At 33.1% G+C, this 18,359-nt stretch overlaps 3 protein-coding genes across 7 annotated transcripts in view; 2 read left to right on the top strand and 1 right to left on the bottom strand.

The window, feature by feature from the left end:
• Positions 1-3,474, top strand: part of LOC123715160 (pyruvate carboxylase, mitochondrial) — a 41,182-nt gene extending 37,708 nt beyond the window's left edge. For all 5 annotated transcript variants that reach the window (XM_045670069.1, XM_045670032.1, XM_045670059.1 and 2 more), the window contains 2 exons: positions 784-859; positions 2,553-3,474. In XM_045670069.1, the coding sequence (XP_045526025.1) occupies positions 784-859; positions 2,553-2,728 (252 nt within the window). In that variant the 3' untranslated portion in view covers positions 2,729-3,474. The remainder of the gene's footprint in view (positions 1-783; positions 860-2,552) is intronic.
• A 3,491-nt stretch (positions 3,475-6,965) lies between these two features.
• LOC123707584 lies at positions 6,966-12,234 on the bottom strand. Its single transcript, XM_045657754.1, has 5 exons — positions 11,745-12,234; positions 11,016-11,311; positions 10,765-10,850; positions 9,270-10,604; positions 6,966-7,743 (listed from the first exon to the last, which is right to left on the bottom strand). The coding sequence occupies exons 1-5, from the start codon at positions 11,872-11,874 to the stop codon at positions 7,512-7,514; spliced, it is 2,079 nt and encodes a 692-aa protein (XP_045513710.1). The 5' UTR covers positions 11,875-12,234; the 3' UTR covers positions 6,966-7,511.
• A 1,206-nt stretch (positions 12,235-13,440) lies between these two features.
• Positions 13,441-16,428, top strand: LOC123707591. The gene is made up of 3 exons (XM_045657768.1): positions 13,441-13,544; positions 13,920-14,119; positions 15,170-16,428. The coding sequence occupies exons 2-3, from the start codon at positions 13,927-13,929 to the stop codon at positions 16,039-16,041; spliced, it is 1,065 nt and encodes a 354-aa protein (XP_045513724.1). The 5' UTR covers positions 13,441-13,544; positions 13,920-13,926; the 3' UTR covers positions 16,042-16,428.
• The last annotated feature ends 1,931 nt before the right edge of the window (positions 16,429-18,359 follow it).

Below are 18,359 nucleotides of genomic sequence, written 5' to 3'. Positions count from 1 at the left end.
TCCAAAAGGGTACCAGTGTTTGGTGAAGTAGGACCATAAAGCCAATAAACTTAGATAGACAATGCCACTAGCCTTTCGGGGTTCGCGAATTTTATATCAATATTACGAATAGTTAAATTTTCACAGACAGTAGTCACAGACGTCAACAATCCATAGATTCGTAACCAAACAGATTAATGTTTGCTGAGACTTTAATAAATATGTATTTAATAACATTAGTATTGTCTTTGGTTAACATAGCTTTTACACATTGGAAGAAAACAATTTTTTAACCGGATTTAAGCTATTCGTATTATTATAAACTTATAATTATTTGCATAAACATTTTTACAAAAATCCGTCATCTTTTAGTCGATACCAACTCCGGGGAAATCAATACAGATAACACAACTTTCTCTACAGCTATGATACTTTTTGACATTCAACACCTTTTGTCTTCAGTCACCGTGACCACGCACGCTGTAAAGCACGCGAAACGTCGGAAAAATTTAAATTTAAATCTATGTAAATAATTATAAATTTATAATAAAACAAATAGCTTAAATCCGGTTAAAAATTGTTTTCTTTGAATATTTCTTTGATTCATTTAAAAAAATGCATTTTCTTTTATACCAGAATTTAGACTGTTAGTCTATTAAAGAGAAGACAGTCTGATCTTCTGTGCTGTTTTTTTCTACTTACCACTGCTTAGCACTTAATACTAACGTGCAAAGATAACTCCAGAAAATGCGTCCCTTAAGTGGCGCTATAGAGTTCTCTTAACATATGTTTTGTTATTAACAGGAAATGAAGATACATCCAAAAGCCGTGAAAGGTGACAAGAGCCAAGTCGGAGCTCCCATGCCTGGAACTGTTCTAAGTGAGTTATAAGATCTAGATTGTTTTGTTTTTAATTTACATTTTCATACTTTTTATCGAATTTAGGTAAGGCTGGTTTATTTCATAACTTGTGCAGTGCAGTAGTAGTGCAGAATTTTCTGGTCTTCTCAGTATAGAACTATTTACATTGGTTATTTTGTGATATGGTCATTATATAATAATCTATATACGGTCGACGTCGATAATTTAAAACTCAAAGGACCAGACATAAATTACCAAGACATCAAAATAACAAGTGTTTAAAAAACCACGAGTCTGTTGTAATTCTTGTTAGGGCACGAAAATTATACACACAGTATCCGTAATAAAGAAATATATACACTGTTTAACTTGGAAGTGATATGTCTGCTTCCTACCACGATACAAATTGGAATAAATCAGAAATGACCTGGAGCAGAGAGTGGTAAAGACAATTTGGCGCCTCGACAAGATGGCGGCTCGATCGCTCATTCAAATGACAGGAAATAGTCAATACAATGATTAATTTTTGCAATCTTACTCAAATAAATCCCCTCGGTAGTCAAGTAAATAAGAATTTGATCGATCATCATTATTTCTATACTATAAATAACTTAAATAAAATTATTCACAAATATTTATTACGAAAAGAAGTAAACCTAGTCCAGTTCAGACTATAACTATCCAAACAATTTTAAACACAATACAAACCGCTGCATGATAAACACTTCAAAATATAAAGAGTAGCGAAGTTCGTACTGCAAATTATCGCAAGATAATTGCATGATGTCCACATCGTATCCCTAACTTTCTTACTAACTACTAACTGACTCGAGACTTATCTTAAATTATCGTGATTTATATATATTTTTACTTTCTACTTTTAAATGTAACCTTTTTAGTTTAGTTTAACTGTGTATAACATGTATTTTTGCACGTTTCTGTTCTGTAGTTCTATGTTACTATCTTATGTAATCTTAATACATTTTTATTTTATTTTTTTCTTTACTCACAGCGGTTGCCTGGAAGAGATCGCTCGAAAGCGATAAGGCCGCCAGTTGCATAGATAAGCCTCCTTTTGTTTTATGTTCATTTTTTTGTATAATGTAGTGTAACGAAGTGTTAATAAATAAATAAAAAACTAGGATACTATTTCTTTAACTTTAAATTACCGAGGGGAGCAATTAACAGTGATTTTATTCAATTTATAGGGGTTCAAATTAACTCGATTGAAATTTAAATTGAAATTATAGAAAGTCGACTGTATTTGTCTCAATTATAGACTAAACAAATCTGTTGTTTGCGGTTTTTGTAAAGTGAATATACTTGAAAGAAAACACTTTTTTACCGGATTGAAGCTATGTGTTATTATAAACTTATAATTATTTTACATAATTTCAAATTTTTCCGACGTTTCGCGTGCTACTACAACTTTCTCTGCAGCTGTGATACTTTTTGACATTCAACACGTTTGTCTTCAGTCACCGTGACCACGCACGCCGTAAAGCACGCGAAACGTCGGAAAAATTTAAAATTATGTGAAATAATTATAAGTTTGTAATAATACATAGCTTAAATCCGGTTAAAAATGTTTTCTTTGAATGTGTAAAGCTATGTTAACGAAAGACAATACTATGTGAATATACTTAAAAACCAATCGCCCTTAATCGATTATCTTTTAGAAAAGCTGAAACTAACTTTAATTTTTTTTCCAGCTATTAAAGTTAAAGAGGGCGACAAAGTAGACAAGGGTCAAGCGATCGCTGTCCTCTCAGCTATGAAAATGGAAATGATTGTTCAGGCACCGCAAGCTGGTATCATCAAAAGTGTTGCCATTACGAATGGACAGAAACTTGAAGGCGACGATCTTATCTGCACTATTGAGGAATAAAGAACGGTGTCTTAAGGGTCTTGAAATAAAGAGTTATTATTGAAATAGGTAAGAATTTGTAATAAAATCCGTCTCTTTCTTGCGTTAGCTGTTGGAAAGAAACAGCGAAATTCTATTCTCTATACATTACTTGTACTGTAGGCAAATTAACAGAGTACAAAATATGGATGTGTCATGAAATCTTCAATTATAATTTAACTAAGTAATGTTAACTTTGATGTGATAGAATACTTAATCGTATTTAAATACGTTTGTTAAATAAGTCAAATAAGCAAAATCTGTGTTAATTTTCATAGATGGATATTGCTCTACGTATTGAATCTGTGGAGCCATAGACTGTAGTAGATATTTTAGGCGCGAATTTTAACAATTTACAATTTGTTTTTTATTTTTAATCTATTGATGTACTCAAAGTGTGATTGAAGTGTATGTTTTATAAAAAATACGTTTCTTTGTAGCATCACAATGTATTTATTCATATTTTTTTTAGATAACCTTTTTTTTATACAAGTTAAAAGTTGTTTGTTATCGTTGCGTGTGTTTGTTATAAAATTAATTTACAAGAATGTTTATTAATTTATATTAATCATTGTCATAATCTTATTGACTTATGTCTTGCACAAAATTATTCCAAGAATTTAACAAAAGACAATTAAAATAACTGTTTCATCGTAAAACGATTCGGTTTCGACTGGTGCTCATTGTTATTTTTTTGCAATTTTATTAATAAATGTATGCATTATTTATTTTTTCTTTTTCTTATACTATATAATACTATTACGCGTAGTACATACAAGCTATTAAAGAATTATTATATTAGGTACATGGGCGTTTTGTATGGCAGGACAAAAAGTAGGCCTGTTCTAGTGGTCGAAATTTCTAGAACTGGTGCCAAGGTGGAACTCATACTCGTATAGAACGCGATATTTCATGTTTTTCATTTCATACAGTGACGCAAAGAAAACAAAATAAAACGGGAAAATTAACTGAATCATGGTTTTCGAAAAACAAATGCACGAGTAAATAGCTGTAAGTAATACATAATACAATAAATACTTCGGAATTTCTAATTCGATATTTGAGGTCAATGTCAATTTCATATGTTAGAACCTAATATATATATATTATATACACTTAAATAGTGGAATATTAAATTACCTATCTTTTCCTAGTTCTTATTGGGCAACTTTAATTGTTTAGTTGATTTCAAAGAAAAACAGTTTTTGAGCAAATTTTATTTCCTTAGTAGAATTCACAATTTATATTTTTCGGTCCCAATTTTTTAAAATTAGATTGTTGAAACGTATTAACAGCTCATCCATCACCTCCAGTTGCGTTTTTATGTAAAAAACTGATCAATTTTGACACATTGTTTCATGTCACCACTTCTACAGACCTCATATGGTCTATGGACAGTGAACCTACTACCTCTAGTCTGTAAATATTTAAAGAATATTGTATTGAAATGACGCAATGCATATCAATTTATTAACACTTAGTCGCGGAAGGCAACATGCGGCCTTATGGCTTTCGAGCAATCTCTTCCAGGCAACCACGGTGAGAAAAAAATATTAAATTAGATATATAACAAAATAAAGCAATTAATACATATTCAAACAGTGGTAATGACAAGAATAAAAAAAGACACATGAAAAATAAATAGTGCACATGAATCACGAGAATTTCAGATCAGTTAGTACGTAAGTTCGGGATAAATCTATAATTTAAAGGAAGATAGAGCCTTCTAGAAGAAGAGCTTGGCACATATAGGCGTTGAGTGAATTCCTTAAGAGGTGGAGACAGTACGCCGCCCTGGGGAAGCCTGCGGAATATGAGGATGTACAAGTCCAGATAAGGACTAAGTTATTAGTTAAGTTTTCGCGACTGTTGGAATTGTTGCAAGTTAAAGCTAGTCGCGGGCATTTTAATAACTAGCCTTAAATATAAATCATATTAGTGAACCGCCTCGGCGTTCCATAACCAACCGGTACCGGTAAACCTTGAAAAATAATATACATTAACAAATATTCAATTATTAGAGTAAAGCAATAGTTTTTTAGTTAATCGCGAACACACAGACAGATACACACGACTGAGTACTTGTTATTATATAATACTAACGGATCCGAAAGACGTCCTGTACACACTTCTTATATACAAAATAAATATCTAATATCATTCGAGACTCGACTGGAACAGAAAAAAAATAATAATCTGTCCAGCTGTTTAGTTAAGTTTAATTACGAACACATGCACAGAAGATTTATCTATATATCATCCAGGGGCCACCAATACGCAGACAAAAAAATCATTCAAATCGGTCCATCTGCTTAAGAGGAGTTCAGTGAATACATATTATATAAACCTATATAAAGATAAAAAATAGACATGTTGTCACTATTTTGTAGGCCTCGGGTTAATATCCTAATAAGACTCGCTTAACTGTACAAAAATTACGTGGGATTCCATTATTACAAGAATTTCCAAAATCGGTTCAGTAGATTCAAAGATTACCCCCCAACAAACTTTACTTATTTTTAATATTAGTACATATGTAGTGATTTCAGGCATGTGCCAGGCAATTTACACTATTTTAATATACCACTATATGAGTACTGCGCTATTCTTAGTCCGTGCTAACGCGATCGTATAGTGCCTTAAGCAATCCTCATGCCAAAAATAATTCGATTCGAGATTAATGTGTTTAGAAAAACAAACACCGTATATTTATAAAATTAGTATCACGAACATATTTTTTTTTTTGGGAAAATTCGTACGACCAGATTATGAATAAAACAAATCCCTAGATTTAGAAAATTATATTTAATTATTTTACATATTTAATATCATAATATAAAACTATATAAACGAAAAATGATCCTAAACATTTCTAGTTTTGAAATATAAACAACATTAAGTATATGTCAATGACTCTCAGAAAAAAAATCTGATTGTATTTCATTGACCACAGGTACTTAACACTATTTACAAGAGGAATAAACTAAACATTATGGCAGTTTTGGATACATAACAATTCAGGAACATAAATTTTATACAAAGTTTTCTAAACATTTGTGGCCTTTTAACAGATTTTTATGTTTTATAAAAAGGTCATAGACAATGACTAACGGGATTTAAAATATCGATAAACGATGACGACCGTGCGATTGATCAATCATAATCAATGGATCCATGACTTCGTTATATCATTGCATACGTAATGAACCTTGCTTATATAAAGTGGACGTTTTTAAACACTGGAAAGTAAATTGATTTTTTAAATACATAGGGAACTAAGGGATGGACCATTTCTAAGTTAATGACATGTGATAATTTACGTTTTTAACAATATTTCGCGTACTTCGTTGTCAAAATCTCGATTTTTTGAGGAAATGTTTATAAATAACTCAAAAATAAAGAGAATGGACTATAAACTTTAGGTTTCGAAACTTAAAATATGTTTATTATACTGCTATAAGTTAAATACAGATAGAAATCTAATTTATGAATATTTAGATATGAAGTATTGATTTTGAAACTGTTTCATAAAAATTGACCCCTCAATATTGGAGTAACCAACAAAACAAATTAAGTTTTAATTTCAACCAGATATCAGCACTTACAAACAAGCAAAGAAACTCCGCCAACTATATAAATGTAGATTATTTTTGACTCCTTAATGTGTGGGGACATAACCAATTAAAATATCAATACCTACTTCGGCTCGTTAATTCCTTTAGCTGTAAAGTATGAAAAAGGAAAATCCTAAATCATCTTGGTCCCCGAACTAAAACCGAGCGAGATAATCTTCAATTTTTAATGAGATCACGTTTTTATGATGCCAATAGTAGAACTTATATTAATAACAAATGGATATCTGTTCATAATAAAATGGGGTTATAAAAAAAATGTCTTCATTATAACACTATATAAAGATACTTTTACTATTTAACTTCTTAATCTAAAACCGCTTATTGTTTGCCAGTCTCTAAAATTATTCTTTATTATCTTGTAGTGGATATTAAAACACGATTTCCTTTCAAGCCTCCGGGTTCTATATGAAAGTTACCTTTTAATTATAAATTAGATATTCGCTGATGGCTCGGGTCTAATTTAATATAGATTAAAACAATTTTAAATGTATAACAATGTTTTTCAACCAATATAAAACAGGATTTTTTTCTTAGAAATTTCGACATACGAATTACCATCAGTAAGTACCTTGCATACAAAAACATAGATAATAGAACCCGAAAACGAGACAAAATTTTTCATACCTTTCACACAATTTACGGATACTTTTATTGTTAGTAAATAACATATATTACAAGAATATAGTTGAAGATCTTATTAAATAACGATATAAAATTCTTAATTTCACACGACTCTTGCGCATTGTATACACTTCTCTGAGAAATAATGACGTTCTGACATATCCATTTAGTTCTAAACTATTTTTCTTATCTATAGATTTCATATATACTTTATCAAATCTTTTTGACACCTGATTTCATAGTTAAGTATGACTTCCAATCAATCGCATATTAGATTTTGACACAAGTGAGTCAAGGTTCACGCTTAAGTTCACAGCTCACGTTACGTTCATACAAAAAAAACTGAAAATTATGTAACCCTTAGTATCAACTGTGGTTAAATCGTTGCCCAGTTTTATTTCTTCCACGTTGAGGTAATATCCAAGACCAATCACTATCCAGTCGATTTCAATACAGGCAAGTAAATTAACACATAGTTTTACAACCTGTGTTAACTATAAACCCCCTCATTAATCCAAATCCCCTGGATGACGCAACAGATTCTTGTCAATCAGGGTATCGCTGAAGGCGTCACTTATCTGTGTTATTTCGCTCGTATCTTCTTTAGGTTTCGTGTCTCCGAGATCGTTGGAGTTGGCGGAGTGATCGCTCGAGTCCACGTCGTCACCATAGCAACGGCGTTTGTGGTCCGAAGGGAAGTTGTGGTAGGAATGCTCCACTCGTACGGCTTGCATTGTGTTACTGAAAATTATTTTAATTATTCCACTGTCGGCCGTCAATAATAGCGTCGTTTTCTATATATTAACACTACGTTGCATTACAATATAAAAATTGAATATATATAAATTAAAAGGAGGGCAACTGGCCACTGTGAGAAAAGAAAAATGTATAAATTAGATAAGGTTTAAGTTTAATAGTATTGTTACGAAAACGGGTCGACTACAATGTTTCTAGATTTTTCCACTAGTTAGAGAACTTTTCAGCAGGCTGTAATATGATTTCTGACCGTTTCAGGAGAGGGTCAATCACATATTAGAAAATTGTAATTTCCATAATGTTACCCTAGTTTTCAGGAAGCTGAAACCTTTTTCAGTCGGTTTCAGAACATGTGTAGTAGAGTGGTGCAGTGGCCCGTTTTCAGGCCTAGGTATACCCCTTTGATGAAGGAATATTCTAGACCAAACTTTCTAGGTGTGAGACAAGGACGAAATGATACGAGAGAGAGAGAGAGAGAAGATCAGAACTTTCTCGAAACTAGACTGAGCACTCTAGAACGCCGTACAACAAGGACGGAGCAACGTGCGAAAGAGACAAAGAGTGCGGACGTTCTAGAATTGTGCAATCGCTACTCAGTAGCAAGCCCACCTAGAAAATTCTCAAGTTCTCTTCAAAAGAAAGAATATTGTTTAGAATTATTCCCAGGGATATATAAGCGAGCCGAAACGCGACTAGTCACCCTTAGTTTTGAATGCGATAACAAAAGAGAAACACCGAAGCGATAAAGTGCGAATAAAGTGATTACAAGTGATAAAGTACTGTGTGAAGTGTGCATAAGTGACTGTGTTTTTGTGTGCAATTAGTGCATCTCTGCAATTAATTTGTGCCAATAAATTCCTCATTGATTTTTCAAGAAATAAACCTATCTTCTATCCGATCCCCTGGCTCGTAACAGTATGATAAATACAAATTTAACTATATTTTTCAGAAATTGGTAACTGTTTTTTGTTCTTTATTTTGAGGTCAAGAGTTAAAAATTTCTACAGTATTGATTCAGAAGCGATGAAAAACAGAAACTTGAAAATGTTTTACAAGAACTCTTTGTTGCCTGTACATTACCGTGCCTTAGAAATGATAAACAAGAAAACAAACTAAGAGTATGTCAAACTGTGCTCTAGGTCTGAAAGAGAGCATTGACTTAGAAGAAACTTGGCAAAGTTTAGAAATGATGTTACTTCTAGTAAAATATTGAAATGGAAATGGTCTGGACTCATTCTGAGAGAAGACAAAGTTAAATGGACGAAAAGCGATGGAATGGCTTCCTCGCTATGACAAAAGAAAAGGAAGACAAATAAAAAGATGATACAAAAGGAGCTGGCCCTATGTGGCTAAGTAAAGCAAGACACAGAGAAGAGTAGAAGCTCTAACAGAAGACCTATATCCAAGGATAAGCTGTAAAACAGAAATCAACCTTGCCGATTAATTATTAATGTTCATCATTACTTCATATTACTGCACAGCAATAAAAGCCATTATTATAATTGATTTACCTGGTTTTCCTTAGTACGGGTCTCCCCAACTCCACTTGCAGCTCCAACGAATAAAGCTTTGCCAGTGACTCTAGCTTTTCCTTTTCTCCTGGATCTTGCAAATTTGGAAGTTTCAACTCGGCCTGACAGGAGTCTTGTAAGAATCTTGATAACTGCTCATTTGCCGCACTCAATATCAAGAGGCCAGGCCTTTCTTCGCGTATTCGCCTACAGCCAGCCCTTATTTCCCTCACTTCATTTATACCTAAGTTTAGGGAATTCTCACTACAGTAGTGATCACTTTGAGGCGATTTTTCGCTCAAGTTAAGATCGCTCGACGACGTTTTCTGTAATGTAAAATTTGTGCGCGGCGTCGTAACAAATTCTTCCTTTCCGTCAATTTTTTTCTGATACGTTTGAAAGGACTGAAAAAACGTCTTATCAGCATTCTGTCCCGAAGGACCAGCATTTTTGATATCACTAAATGTTGCAAACGATGATTGCAGTACGACGTTATCTTTATCATCCTCTTCATTTACATCCACAATTGTTTTAGTGTCTGACATCAGAGCATCTTCATCATTACCAGAGTCAACCTTTGCCCTCTTCTTTTTACATCTGTTCTTTGAGGTCCATAGGCTTTTCGTTTGTGAGTTTTCTTTTTTTAAACGTTTGGGAGGTGGCATGTTGCTAATAGATTTTGTGCAGTTATTATTAACTGATTTTGAAGATTTAAATGTCAGACTTTTATTAAAAACTTTGAGTTCTTCTATCCCAGGCCAATCTGTCAGTTCATCATCACCTTCTCCATCACTGTCTCCATTACCTGCTCCGTCAGAATCACTGCTGCTTAGAGAGCTACTTTCATTTCCACAATCCATTCCACCAATGTCTTCGAATTGCAAGGGCTTACGAAAAGAATTAGGAGAATATTTGCTTAACAGTTTCATTTTCCTGTTATATTTTTCATTCATATTGTTGTTGGAATATGACGGACTAAAGAAAGGAGGTAAGTCTGTTGCTATGGTATATCCAGTCATTTTTGTTAGCGTAGGTGTACCATTTTTGGATGAATTTTTGTAGACAAAGTTAAAACTTGAACTGCCAGGTGATAAAGATGTGTTTGTAAAGGGAGATGGTGTTGAATCATTAGATGTCTGCGGTTTGAGAATTATCTTTCCTGGTTGCAGCACTGACTCTTTCCTCTTTTTCTCCAAATCATGCTTTTTTGATTTGATATCATTTTTGAAATAAATAGACTTTGATGAACATCCCCCACTGAATGATCTCTCACGCATTTCACAAGCATCACCTTTATCTCTATGAGACCATTTTCTTTTACCACAAAAAGCATTTCTGTAAAGATATAAAATCAATTATTATGTTAGTAAAGGTTAAAAAAAAATGTTATTATATCTTTAAAAATTCATTGACAGTTACATAAAATAGGTATGTATTAAAGTGTGTTTTTAGTGTGTTTTGTTAACTTATATGGTTGTTTGCATTATGAACTAACCTCTCCGGTTTATATTTTGAAACATGGGTAAGTGGTGAAAGCCCTGCTGTTTTATGATTTATAGCTGAAGGTACTAATATACTTGGCTGAAAATGAAAACATTCCACTTTATTAAATAAATAAAAAATTGACTAAATTTTAATTATGTTTTTACATCAAATTTATTTTACTATACAAAGAAAAAACCTTAACAGATGCAGGCTTTTAACATTCATAATTACTAAAACATAATGCATTTTCCTTCATCTTACCTCTGCTAAGATGCTCAGTATTTCAATGGGTGGTGAATGTTTACCATCTACATAGTCCACTGGCATCTTTTTCAGTTTACGCTTCCGTCTTGTATTTGCTGGTCGACTTGGAGAGAAGTTCTCATTAAATGAGTCAGACTCGAAATTGCCAATTTGGCAGTAATGACGGGATTTAATTGAAGTATGTATATTAACATGGGCGTCATCAGAGTCAGAAAGAGGTTGTGTGATAACAGGTGCCTGAGGTGGACTACTAGAACTGCCATCATCAACTAAGCTTACAGTTACTGCGGCAGCTGTAATAGAAGTAAGCTGTGTTAAAAAAAATATTTAACAGAAGTACATTATAAGCTTTAGTAGCAAAATTTATCCAAAATAAATAATAAAAGATTTTTATAATTAGCATGATAATAATGAGGTATATTATAGTTCATTGTGTGTTTAGAGAAAAATTAAGTTGTTCCACAATGAAAATAAGGGGATTTTTAAGAATACTTCTCCCCATTCTACCTCAAGAGCCATTAATTTTATTAGCACTGTAACTTTACTATTTAGTAAATTAAGATTTATATGTACTACTAATCTAAATAAAATTATTCACATTATAGTTTCAGGTCGGAAACTATTTTGGTTCATAATTTATGTAAATTACAAATTTAGTTATAGTGATAAATTAATTAGTAGCCCAAGGTCAACATAGATATGTGATAAAAACATAAACAAACTCACGCAAGTTTCCTGCAGATCTGGTTCTCCGCCGAAATCCCAGCTTTCTACGTTCTTGCCTACCGCAGTTACTTTCCTCTAACGCCAGATTTAAGTCATGTGATAATCGTTCCATGTTACAATGGTTCAACATAAAAATATCATGATCGCATAGTTCACTACATCTAGAACATACGATACCCGGCCTTGTTTGTTTACAGCTTACTGTCCTACTTGTCTCCTTTCACAAAACGGCTTACTTATATATTTTCTAAAATAATTTAATCAGCTCATCCAGTTTACTTTTATATTATAGAAAATTAACCATAACATATACAGTATCAAAATCGATGTCTTGCAACATATTCAATATAAAAACTAGTTATACTATTAAATAAAATTAATACTGTAATGAAACATAATTATTAATTAGACATCCGAAATACAATACGATTAACAAAAGTTACAAACACGAAAAGGACACCAATCTTTATTATTTTGGAACAAATAAAATTTACAATTAAAATTTATTTCCTAAAAAATAATTAATGTCATACTTTATAGTCATTCTAGACTAGAATTTTCAGATTTGACAACTGACGACTAAGAACTATGTTATATAGACTAAGAACACAACCTCAAATCTGTAGTTTACTTAATTACAATTACCATACCGCCTTGTTTTCCAAAAAATTGAAATTAAAATTGATTCATGCATATATTTAAAAAAATAATGAAATAAGAAAAATACACAATCGGCCATTTCGTTTTTTATCTATACCTGATACTAATTCGGAATTTAATTTCAATTAATTGGTAACTAATTGAAATTAAATTCCGGCATTTAAAAAAATATACTTGAAATAATTATAAATAAATGTCATCATTGGATAATTAATAATAATTCATACATTCGATCTAAAAAAATAAGGCAATTTTTTATAGACTATTCAAAATACGACTCATGGTTAATGAATTTAATAAATTATTTAGTAAAGTTAAAAATCCCAAGGAGCGTTATTTTTTTCGTAGACAAATTTTACACAACGAAAGCATGAAGTAATATATGTCATAAGTGGAACCAGTGCGTTTGCTTATAAAATCGAAGTAGAAACTGGAGCTGGAAATATTGTCACTCACTGGATAACCCGAGGATGGCACATTATACCCAAGAATCAAAATTGAAAGCTCTTTTTTGTTAACTACATTACGACTTTGCCACTAATGCGCCTTAATGCTAAAGAGTTAATCTTTAGTCCTGGGACGATTTGTAGTAAAAAAGGTGAGATAATTTTTTAATGGAATTCGTGACTGATTTTGCGGGTAATGAAATATCAAATGTTGTTTGGCAAGATAATAAGGTTCGATGTTATGACAAAATTAATAAAATATACCTCAACAATTATCAGCCCAGTTTCTGAATACAATCAATATATGTTTGGTGTTGATTTAGTTGACTGCATCACGGGATATTATAAAATCTTAGTGCAAAGTAAAAGTTTCGTTTATTTTATAGAAGTCTATAAATGTTATTTATAATAAAATTTATGATCGTGGTTTACAAGGGTTAAGCAGAATAAATTAAAACGTTACAATCTGTGGAAAGCACGTAACTTTTTCATAATTTATATCTATGATCATGGATTCTGATTGGTTCAGATATAAGTATAAGAACGTCAGTTTTGAGTTTTGTTTTTTTACTATTCTGTCAATTTTTCGCGCTAAATTCTGTGTTTTAGTTATCTACCTTTGAATACACATAAAATTAAGTTTTGTGAAATCGTAAAATAATATTATTCCACGATACTTTGAGTTCTCACTTTCGTAAGTTCTTTGACTATTATATTTATATTCGTCCTTTGCAATAAGTTACCATTATCATGTATTTAAAAACCGTTACGACGAACTTTTGTGAGCATCTTTGTTAGACCTATTTTATTGCAGTTTAAACACAACAGAATCTTTATAAATAACCACAATAGTTAGATTAATTCTATATTACCAAATTCTACGGATCCTTTTACGCTATAATGCAATAGTTGTAATGTGTGATGTTTTGCATCAATACGCGTAATGAAGTTGATCTGTTCAAGTAGCTTTCATTACTCTCATTATTTATACTTATAATAAAAGCGCAACAGATTCACTAAACGTGGTATTATTCATATACTTAAATAAAATAAATTTCGACTAATACAGTAAAGTCATGGAGGGGGCCACCCCCGACATTCCTCGTCGGACGCGTGCTGCTCTCGCTGAAATCCCTGCTCGCATGGATCGTCTTCGGATGACTCCTCTTCAAGCCATCACTGTAAACACCAGGGAGGTGTCACCTGGCCTACCTACGGGGTACTTGAGTCCAGCACCATCTCCTGATGAACAACTCATACAACAAAGAGGTAAGATATTTACTGTTGTGTCAAAGATTGTCAGCTTAATTGATTTCTGAAATTATTTTTCTTTAAAAAAAAACTGGGTATGAATAAAACATTTATAGCTTAAAATACATTTACTTCTTGGCTGACAAAAACCAACTTCTCTATCAAAATTTTGTCTCAAAATTAAACTCGGACGAAGTGGTTGCAGTTTTTAATCATATATTGAAATTATTCAAATAATTAAAGTGAAAATAAACAATACACAGCTTATCAAAAATATTTGCTATCATGTAGTTCTGTAGTTTTACAGTACAGTGTGTTGAGATGAATTTTTAAAAATGTCAAAATTGAAGAAATCTCTTGGTTTAGCACTGAAAAATTTCAATATTATTTAATACATCTCTTGTAGTTAAGAGGTGTTTATTGGCTAGTAGAACATTTTAAACACGATGTATTTTCATTAATTAACAAGTACACAACAATCTGATTAATATGTTTAATAAAAATCAAGCCTGTGTCTATTTATTTCCTTAAAATATGAGAAAGATTATCTACTTTTACACATAAACTTAAGCATTTATTATGTTTTAAATAAAAGAATACTAGAAAATCTACAATTTCTTGCCTACTATATTGACTCTAAGAAATATTTTATGTTTCTCAGACCCTGAATTTAGTCTGCTTCAGGTAAATAGACTAGGTTTTTCTTTATTGCCATTGATCAAAATCAGTTTAGCTTATCGAAAGCAACAAGAGACATGTTTATTTGATTTATCTAAATGTTTATTACTTGACTATCTATTCTAAAATAAATTACTTTTAGATATTTGCAATCTGGCTTGTTTTTACATTATACAAGTGTCAAAATCCTGCACACCATGGTTATTATGAAGATTTATTTATTTATTGATTTAGGAAACAAAACCGATACATCTCTATACAATAAAAGTAAAAAAATAAAACAAAAAGATTCACTGATTAACAATATAAGAGATTCAGAAATGTGTTATTTCTCATACTTCACAATATGACCAACAGCAATTTTTAACACGCTATAAACTTTAATTTCAGGTAGAAAGCGTGCTCCAGTAAACTGGTCCCCCGACATTGACACAAAGCGCAACTCCACTTTTCATTCAGCGGTTCGTACGCCTCCAAGAGAGGGCTCCAGTCGCAGTTCTCCCCCGAAACTCGGTGTGACATTACGTTCAACCCCTCGTAAGCGTTTATTACTGGACGAAGAACGCGTTCCTATAACTCCCGAGAAAATAGACTTCAGTGACCTAAGTACGCCGCAAAAGTTCAAAATCACCTCCCCAGTCAAATCTACTCCACCAATAAAACGCTGCCGTCTTGAGAAACTTCTCGATCCCGATTACAAAGGTCCGATTGATACACCCCTTAAAGGCCTCAGTCCCACCCAATTGATTAACATTATCAAAAAAATTGCCCACAAACATCCCGAGCTCGACGAGGAGATTCGGAGTGAGATGCCGCTTCCCGATCTCTCGCCGTTAGAAGAAAGACTGAACTATTTGAAATCAAACATATTTAAGAGTCTCCCAACATCGAGACTGACTTCTAAAACTGATTCACCAGCGTTTTCTAGGGTCGCAACGCATCTTGCCGCGTTCAAAAAGTGTTTGGTCGACCAGGGGAAAACGTTGATAGAGTCCCAGCATTGGGAATCTGTTCTTCAATATGTCTTTTTAGCGTGGAGCTATGTCAGGGCCACCCCGGTGTGGGACAATCAGCCACACAATGTTCAAAGGAAGCAGTGCTTTAGGGCTTTGTCAAACTTTTGTATGACGGCCCTAAAGAAGGGTGTCTTCACGTCTGATGTACTAATCAATCTTCAGGACAAATTGCAGTCCATGGAGGCTGACAGCGAGGACGTTAAGTCGAGTGTTAAGTATGTTGAAAGTTTACTTCATGATATATAAAGTTACATTGTACCTCAATATTAGATTGTTTTTGATTGCTTTATATGCATTTGTAAGTACCGATTTGTTTATTTCAATATTTTCAAACAAACATGAATTTGCCTTGTGTAGTAACATAAAAGTAGTTAATTTTTGTACATCTAGGTTAATGCTTCTATTGTATTGCTTATAGTAAGTAAAACTAGAATTAATTAGTTAAAATTTAGGACTTAATCTTTTGATACGCCTTTTATTATTTTCAAGTAAAACAATTTTAAAATGGATCGTTGACTCTAGCATTACTTGTATAAAATTAGTGCCTTAAGTGCCTCCCAAGTGACCAAATATCAGATGATATTATGTAGAATAATAATGTTGTGGTTTATAATAAAAATTGTGTTTGAATAATTATTTTTTTCACTGTACCATTATAAATTGGTGGGAGTCTTCCCACTCTGGCTTCAGCCAGCCAAGACCGGGACAATACTACTGTCTCACAGAGAACCAGTGTGAAGTGATGCAATAGTTCATATTATTATGTTCTTGTAACTCCCGGAGCGCTTAAAAACTTAAAGAATTATAGGATTCGATATTAAGTTTATTTTCTAAAGGCACTCTCAATTTGGACTAACAATGTGTGGGGGCTCAATTGTAACATCAACGCGGTGCATCAATCTAGAAAATGCGGACCCGACTTTATTCCTTAAAAAGACTCTGGTATCTAGATTAATAATAATAATCCCCAACTACTTTCTGTTTGGGGTACAAATTGGAACACTCCTTTGAGTGCGTGAGGAAGGCCTATATATATATATTTGTGTCGCCGCCTCGGGACTTCTAAAGGTAACGTATCTATCCTCCTGCCTGCCCGTGGACTGATGATGACACGATGCATGTGTCGCTACATCACTGCGATGACATACCCTGAAACGCGCTAATGTAGTTCTTCCGGCCGATGAACAGATATTTACAGCATCTCGACCTTAGCCATTGGAGCGGGCAAGTCAGTTATTAGACTGGTCAAGGTCCCTTTAGGTAGGAGGAGCAGGAGCAGGTTCTATAGCGGAAATGCCGAAACTAATCCACTTATTGAGCACGTTCAGATGTTGTCTGCTTGAAATCTATCGCTCAATGTCTAAACCTCCTTGGCCACCAGCTAATTAGTGATTCATCGTGGTCTTTCTTGTATACCTTACACATAGATGGACAGAGGCAATTGAGTCCAAGGGGCAGATGCTGGCAGTTAGTTCGGATAATGCGAAAGCATTCGATCGGGTGCGGCACAGAGCGCTTCTCTCGATGCTTCCAGTCTATAGGGTACCCGAAAAATTAATCAGCTGTATCAAGCTGATCGATGCATCAAGGTTGCCTTTGAGGGAGAATGTTTCGACCTTGTGGGACACAAAGCTGTCTTCTATTCCCGACCCTTTTCTTCTACATATCAATGACATGCTGCAACTTAGCAACATTTATTGCTATGCGCATGATGGCAGCGACATCTGAGCTATGTGAAACCAACTGCCCGTCAAGGTATTTCCGGACCAGTAGGACTTAGGGCCCTTCAAGAAAATTCTTAAAAGGCCGGCAACCCTTTCGCGAGCCCTCTGGCATTGAGATTCCATTGGCGACGGTTGCACTTAATATCAGATAAGCCTCATGCCTGTTTGCCCCTGTTCTGTAAAATAATTCAAACATCGATTCAACTACCTTTAAGATTCGCTAAATGTAGCGTTTTAAATTAGCTTAAGTCTGAATATTGTAAAAAAATTAAAACAATTATAATGCCGATAATTTTATTATATAAATATCCAAAATATTTTATAAGAACTAAAAGCCGTGATAGACCGCTCTTAATAGTAATTTTGTACCGTCCTCTTGATTATGTAATTATTTAATCAGTATGATTATTATTTCCAACATGTTCTAAAGTTACAAAACAACTCGGCATGTATATACCCTTGAAAAGCGTGTAATTACCGTAATCCTTCATTCATTTTACTGAGGTTGACGTCACGCAACATCGGTCAAGAAAAAATAACCCACTTATATAAAAAAGTAACTAAATAATAATGGCCCTATTATTACTAGTTTAAAAAAACATGGTGTCAGAGACACATACACCTTATTATATTCATTATCGTCTCTTCTGAAACTTTTAAATATGTTTTAGTATATACTTTTTAATTAAACATATTTGTATGCAAACGGCGATTTGTTATCTATAATAGTATGTTCATATCGATTTATTAGTTTGAAAGAATCACCAAAACGACAGGCATAAAAATAAAACGAATTAACGTCTTCACGAGCGTTATTTGCGCATGTCAGTCGAGCTAACA

Source organism: Pieris brassicae, chromosome 1 (genome assembly GCF_905147105.1).
Source record: "Pieris brassicae chromosome 1, ilPieBrab1.1, whole genome shotgun sequence".
Lineage (NCBI taxonomy): Eukaryota > Metazoa > Arthropoda > Insecta > Lepidoptera > Pieridae > Pieris > Pieris brassicae.
This window is presented reverse-complemented; position numbering and strand designations above follow the sequence as displayed.